The 7,958-nt window shown below is 34.9% G+C and overlaps 1 protein-coding gene across 1 annotated transcript; it reads left to right on the forward strand.

The window, feature by feature from the left end:
• Window positions 1-1,179: 1,179 nt before the first annotated feature.
• Window positions 1,180-2,196, forward strand: LOC311171432 (olfactory receptor 5W2-like; the record flags this gene model as incomplete). Its single annotated transcript, XM_084234268.1, has 1 exon — window positions 1,180-2,196. The coding sequence occupies exon 1, from the start codon at window positions 1,267-1,269 to the stop codon at window positions 2,194-2,196; it is 930 nt and encodes a 309-aa protein (XP_084090394.1). The 5' UTR covers window positions 1,180-1,266.
• Between the last annotated feature and the right edge of the window lie 5,762 nt (window positions 2,197-7,958).

A 7,958-nucleotide genomic window follows, 5' to 3' on the forward strand; every position in this document is an offset into this window, starting at 1 on the left:
CTTCAGGTAGGTCTATGAGTCTCTAAACTTAAGGAATATTGGGGAAAATTTTTACATTTCAGAAAAAAAAAATTAAGGAATTATTCAATGAATGAGTGTATGTTTTCATGCTCAGTTTAATATCTTCAGCAACCCGATAATCAAAAATTTATACTTTTTATCAGAATTGAGAGAGTCTAAAATTATTAGTATCCATAAAATGACAGTTTAAATTAGTTTAAACCAGTTTTATAGGGTAACTTTAACTGTCTTTATCAGTGAGGCATTACACACACACAGACACACACACACAAAATCAAGTTTATCTTAAATTTCAAAAATGATTTAGGTTACTACAGTATGAAGAGCAACATGGAAAAGTCAAATCTAAATGATCACATGTCATTTTGTATTAATAAAAGAAAGCCCATCACTGATATTCTCATATTTCTGCAGAGACACAGACACTGACAAGCATGTGCATGCACTCATACATAGGATGGTTTTCTTGACCCTAATCCAATTTTGATTTTTTAATGTGAAAGCTCATTTGCATTCTAAAAAGATAAAAAGGGTTATGTTAAATTCTGTTTTCTGTGTATCTTTTTACCACTTTTCTCTGAGTTTTCAAGACATCACCCATTGGCCCCAGACTGTTCCGGTCTGATTAAAACAATAATGTATTTGTAGAAAAATCATCAATAAAATTTACTTTTTGTCTAAACAAATAATAAAGATATATTAGAAAAAATCAATAATGTAAAATTTTTCATTATTAATAGACAATGGTATGCTTCTTGTCTTTATAACTAATTCATAGCTTTTAATTCAAGCAGTTTTTGATGAATATAGCAATTAACATTTTTGGTCCAGGTGAATATTTCCAAGCATAGAAATGTTTTGTCCTATTCCTTAAACCTGGTCTTTCTATCATGAGTGTTTCTTTTATGTTTTTAAAGCATAGAATGAAATCAATTCTTTATGAGCACAGCCATAAAGAAGTTAAAGAGAAAATTATTTTAAACCATATGTACAAAGGCATAGATCATCAATTACATGTACATAGAGGAAGTTTCAACTGTCTGCCCCAGGTTCGCACACTGCTATCAGTTTGATAACAACGCTTCTTTCCAGAATGACTACATGACTGGTGAATTTTCACATTATGGAAAGACAATTACAAGAAATCTCATCTTGCCTTACAGATATCTGTGGATGTCAAGAAGAGTTAAGCATGTACCTATTGTTTTCTTGACTATTATTTCAAAGATTTAGAGAGTAAGAAGAATGGAGAGAGAAAACTGCTCCTTGAATGGATTTGTTCTCTTGGGATTCACTAACAATCCTGAGAAAAACATGACCCTATTCATCACCTTGCTAGTCATTTATCTCATTAATGTTCTGGCAAATCTTGGCTTGATCTTTCTAATTAGAATGGATTCACAGCTGCACACGCCCATGTACTTTTTCCTTAGCCAACTCTCTTTCTACGACCTCTGCTATTCCACAGCTGTTGCACCAAAGACACTTGTGAACCTTATTTCCACGAACAAGTCAATTCCATTCTTCAGTTGTGCTCTGCAATTCTTTGTTTCCTGTTTCTTTATAGATTCAGAGTGTGTTCTGCTGGCAGTCATGGCCTTTGATCGGTACCAGGCCATCAGCAACCCCTTGCTCTACACAGTCAACATGTCCAGCAAAGTGTGCTCCCTGCTCCTGGCTGTGGTTTATACAGTGGCCTTGGGAGACTCTCTGACACATACCATCTTAACTTTCCGCTTATGTTTCTGTGGGTCAAATGAGGTTAACCACTTCTTCTGTGATTTACCCCCGCTTTACGTCATCTCCTGCTCTAGTATAGAGGTCAATGAGTTAGCGTTATTCACCATTTTTGGCTTCATTGAACTGAGTACGATTTCAGGAGTTCTTGTCTCTTATTGCTATATTTTCCTATCGGTCTTGAAAATCCGCTCTGCTGAGGGCAGGTTCAAAGCTTTCTCCACCTGCACCTCCCACCTGACGGCCGTAGCCATCTTCCAGGGCACCATGCTCTTCATGTACTTCAGGCCAAGTTCTGCCTACTCCCTGGACCAGGACAAAATGGCCTCGTTGTTTTATACCCTTGTGATCCCCATGCTGAACCCCCTGATTTACAGTCTACGGAACAAGGACGTGAAAGATGCCCTGGTAAAACTGAAAACTAAAACATGTTTGTAAAAATTTAATTATCCACACATAAACGCTATTGCGGCTGTAATTTTAAAGTTACATCGCACGATGTAAGGGAAACAAAGTTGTCTGAAATGTTATAATTTTGACAAACGAGTGTTTGTTTTAAAGTCCAATGCAATCTTTTTGCAGTATCCAAAGATCTGATAACATTACATGCTTATAAATTGTGCCACTCTGAGCTAACCATTCTAACTTAGATAAATGGTTATTGTCCATTTTCTCCATTCAAACATTAACTTATCACACAAAATTTATTGTGCTTTTACTGGGTGAACTGTGTGCTTTTAAGTTCTTTTCATTCAATAGCATATCTAGTTTTTGTTATTAATTGATTTTATAATCTAATGGAAATAGCCAGCATTAACTTGTAAGCACTCATTCATGTAAAGCTTCGAAATCACCAAGAAGTATATATCCAAATACTTTATCCAAAAAAAAAAATGTTAAGTCTGGTATAAAAGAGAGATTTTGTTGGATGGAGATATTGATTTTCAGATCTAAAAAGGATGCAAGTTGGAAGACAAAAAGATGGAATGTAGAAAATGGTATAGTTAGAGAGTTAGAGAGGCTTGAGGCTAATGAGAAATCCACACCCTTTACAAGAAAAGAGTAACGATTGTCAGCGAGGACCTTGAGGTCATTATACTAAAAGAAATAAGACAAACAGTTAAAGACAGATAGTTTGGATCTTATTTACATGTGAAAACTAAAAAAGTTGAACTCATGGAAGCAGAAAGTAGAGTGGTCTTACCAGAGGATGCAATGGGAGAAGTGGGGTGATGTTTGTCAAAGCTTACAAACATCCTGCCATGAGATGACCATGGGATCAAACATATACATGGAGACTACAATTAGCAATAATGTACTGTACACTTCCAATTGGCTGACAGTAGATCTTCAGAGTTCTCAACATAACAAATAGTAACTGTGTGAAATGATTTTTATTAATAACTTTAGGGTGGTCATTATTTTATAAATTATACATTTATCAAAGCATGCATTACATACCATAAGCATACCCAATGCTATTTACATTTTGAATCTCAATACCTACAAAAGAATAACATTTTAAAAATTAATAAGGATAAAAACTAAGCTCCTACTCCTTGCCCAGAAGGCCCATTTGGGAGGCTTGGATAGATAAAGGGAACCCATAAGGTTGCCATGGGAACCAGATCATAAGACTGGCCACCTTGACCAGAAAAAAACCAGCCCAGCCCAAGGAATGCAGATATACTGCCAGGACTCATTCTACGTCAAAGTCAACACTCAAGACCAGATAGCCCAGCACTAACTGATGAAAACTGGTGTCCCCCATAAGAAAGCCCACAAAAAAAGTGAAGAGAACCTCAAAATCTTCTTTTTTGCTCTGAAGATATCGCCTGTCTTAGCCCTAATGGCTTTGCAAGGTTTTAAATAAATCCACCTTTACTTTTCTCCACTCTGTCTCTACTGAATTCTTTTACCCCTTTGCCACTGGCCCGTTTCCCAATTTTCCCCACAACAATAACTCATTTGATTGTGCTCTAAAGCGCAATGGTAAGAACCTTGGCAAAGTACATCATTTTGCTGTAATTACTGATGATCAGCTACTCAATCAACTTTCCAAGGATATTTCCTAAATTCTTTTCCCTTCTCAGCTCTGCTTAAAAGTCCCTTTTAATAGTTCACAATCATTTCAGCATTATTTTGTAAGTTACTTTGTCCAGTAGGAATTTGTGAGCATTCTTAGCTCAGGAATGCTCACAATCCTATTGTGTGGGTTTCAGCCCATGTGTCTGTTATCTCAGCACTGAATGGTGTCAGGGACACTAAATGTGAAACAGTCATGTGCATAATAAAATAAAAAAATACTAGTTAATATTCTTGTATGTCTACTGGGCTTCTACCATGGAAGCTCATGATTTTCAGATTGTCTTTAAAAGGCAAAGAGGTGACACGCAGAATTTCTTCTAATTTGTATTGGTTATATCAGTTAAAAGACAACAACAGTCAAAGGGAAGGAATATAGACACTATGTCTTTAAGGAAAATGTTACAACTGGGCCTCCATGGTGGCGTAAGTTGGTTGAGCACAGCATTGTGAAACTGTCCACAGCCTCTGCAGAGCTGGTTCTATCCCAGCCAGCAGGGAAGATACTCACATGGCATGGCAGACGCTTCTGTCTCGCCCACTGCTCCCCTCAGCAGTGTATTTCTGTCAGTCTGCTGTTCTGCCCCTCACTCTGTCTTTGGTGAATCCTCTCACCCTCTCCCACATCTGGCCTGTCCCCTGGTTCTTGTATGCATGAATAAATACATCTTAAAAAAAAAAAAGAAAGAAAGTATACAATCAATACATGGTGGGGGAGATCCTATATTTCAAATACACAAACAACAATGTAAAGTAAAGTTACCACAAAGAAAACAAATCTGTCCAAGGCATCATCAGTCAACATAGGTCAAATTAGATCTCTGAAATTACTCAATCATTACAAAATTTTAAACATAGTTAAGCAGATTCATGAGGCTGTGTGTAATCTATTTTTTTTTTTGTATGCACATAGTTAGGAAGCCACTGAGAAAGTAGAATTCTTGAGCAATACACATATAGAAAAGAAAGCGAGAGCATTTCAATTGTGATGAGATTAGAGAGATTATCTCTGGAAGCTTGATAGTGTCCCAGTCATGCCAGAGTTCAGGGTAGAAGCTCAAGGCTCAAGTTGTATGGAAAACTCCATTGTTCTCTCTTGTGGAGTGTTGCATAGGATATGAAATTCAAACTTCCAACAATTCTCAAATTATTAAAAAACTAATGATAGTATCACACTATATTTATTCTTAGAAAAATAGTAGAATTGTTTTCATACACTTAAAAGATTGTATTCAAACTCATCATGATACTTAACAGCATTTTGTAGTTCAGTAGGTCTTTGTGTATGTAAAATTGTATAAACTTACCTCTTACAACACACTTGTTTAATTGGACATAATGTTATTTCTTGCTTGAACATAATCATAAATCACATCTATGTTAGAAAGAGTTAAGTGTATCTATATTGTGCAGGATTATTAATTTACTAAGAACATTGACTTTACCTTGATAGTGCATTTTATTTATATTGCATTATAATCTTTAAAATCTGTTTCACTGTTTATCCTTTGAAAATCTTTGTGCAAAATTTTTTTTTTGTTTGTTTGTAAAAGATTTATTTATTTATGCATGCAAGGACTGCGGTACAGGCCAGAGGTTTGGGGGGGGGGTGAGAGGATTCACTAGAGACAGAATGGGGAACATAAGACATAGATTGACTGAAATACACTGCTGAGGGGAGCAGCAGGTAATTCAGGAGTGGTCTGCTTTGCCAGGTGCGTCACCTCCCTTGCCAGAGATCAAACTCATGCTGCAGTGGCTGCAGGTAACTTCATAGTGTTGTCTTAACTCCTTATGCCACCAGGGAGGCCCCTGGTTTCATTAATCTTTACAACTCTCTTTTTGAGTTCTATTTCATGTACTTCTACTTTCATTTTTCTATGACATTCATTCTAATGACCTTTTTTTTTTGTTGTTCTTTTTCTAGTTCCTCAAGTTATAAAGTTAGATTGCTGACTTCAGATCTTTCTTGTTTCCTGATGGAGGCCTATGTGTCTACATACTCTTATCTAAAGACTGTTTTTGTGCATCTCATAGTCTCTGGAAGGTCATGACTTCATTTCCATTTATATTGAGTTATTTTTAATATTTCTTTGATTTCCTCGTTCATCCAATATTCACCCAACACTATCCCTTTTATTATTGAAACAAAAAAAATCAAATATTTGGGAATAAATCTAACAAAAGAGGTAAAGGACCTATACAAAGAAAACTATAAAACACTGTTAAAAGAAATAGAAGAAGACACAAAGAAATGGAAAAACATCCCCTGCTCATGGATTGGGAGAATAAACATTATTAAAATGGCCATCCTACCAAAAGCAATATACAGATTCAATGCTATTCCTTGTGAAAAATTTCAAGAAATGTAAGACACATGATTTATTTCTAAGTTAAAATGTAACAGAGAGATTTTATTATGAATAAAATAATCATAATTCATGAAAGGTTGCATTTGTATAAATAATGTTAGAGAAAGATAAAATCAATGGACAGTGAATGATGTTGGGCAAAGGAATAAAACAATGGTTGTTAAATAAATTTACCTTTGTAGTTTCCATTAACATGAATGCTCGATCATCATTACTCATAATAACCAAACGTGGAAAAAATCCAAATATTGGTTTACTGCGGAATGGATAATAAAATAAATGTGTTAACTCAAAATATGTAAAATTATTCCAGCATAAAAAAGGGAAATTCTGCGAATACTAAAAGGTAGATGAACTTTGAAAACCTTGTGTTAAGTGAAATAGCCAGCAAAATTTCCTCTCATATATTAATGCCATTTAGGTGAATTCGACTATGGGCAATAAAGTATAATACCAATGTGGACCACTGGCTGCCAAGGAAAGGAAAGGTATGGCTAACAAATATGAGTTATTTATTAGGGCAATGAAAAGTTTTGTGGATTGCAATAGTGGTGTTTGCACAACCTTGTGAACATAAAAAAATGCAAAGAAGTACACATTTAGAAAGGATCAGTTTTATAGTTTATAAAAATCACAGCTCAATGAAAATGTACCAATGAAGAACAGTGATATTCGTAATTAAGCTGGGAAAGGAAATGTTTTAAAAAATAGAAGAAACATAATGAACATTAAAGAGGAGATTGGATGACTAAGTGCAGGGTATTTTTTTGGGATTTCATGGGATTTCAGTTTGACTGGACATTGAGCATGTCCATTTATTGTAAATGTGAAGTTTAGCATAAAAAAAAAAATTCTAGTTTTCTTCCTGTCAGGTCAATGTGCTGCCAATAGTGAAGACATACAGCTCAGTTTTGCTAAGATGTTACTTTATTCACAGGGGAGAATATAGAGCAGGAAAAATAATTAATACATGTTGACATACCCTGAAGACTGAGGATAGAAGTGTCAGAGATTTAAGTCCCAGATGTTGCCTGGTAAAATAAAATGCCTCCCACTTATTTTCAGCTACCTCAACAGAACAGAAAGCCCTGCTTGCTTCAGGTAGGTCTATGAGTCTCTAAACTTAAGGAATATTGGGGAAAATTTTTACATTTCAGGAAAAAAATAAGAAATAATTCAATGAATGTTGTATGTTTTCATGCTCAGTTTAATATCTTCAGCAACCCGATAATCACAAATTTAACTTTTTCTCACAATTGGGAGAGACTGAAATTATTAGTATCCATAAAATGACAGTTTAAATTAGTTTAAATTAGTTTTATAGGGTAACTTTACCGGTCTTTATCAGTGAGGCATTACACACACACAGACACACACATACAAATCAAGTTTATCTAAAATTTCAAAAATGATTTAGGTTACTACATTATGAAGAGCAACATAGAAAAGTCAGATCTAAATAATCACGTCATTTTGTATTAATAAAAAAAATCCATCACTGATATTCTCATATTTCTACAGAGACACAGACACTGACAATCATGTGCATGTACTCATCCATAGGATGGTTTTCTTGACCCTAATCCAATTTTGATTTTTTAATGTGAAAGCTCATTTGCATTCTAAAAAGATAAAAAGGGTTATGTTAAATTCTGTTTTCTGTGTATCTTTTTTACCACTTTTCTTTGAGTTGTCAAGTGATCACCCATTGGCCCAATACTGTTCCGGTCTGATTAAAACAAT

Source organism: Talpa europaea, assembly GCF_964194135.1.
Source record: "Talpa europaea genome assembly, chromosome: 1".
Classification (NCBI taxonomy): Eukaryota; Metazoa; Chordata; class Mammalia; order Eulipotyphla; family Talpidae; genus Talpa; species Talpa europaea.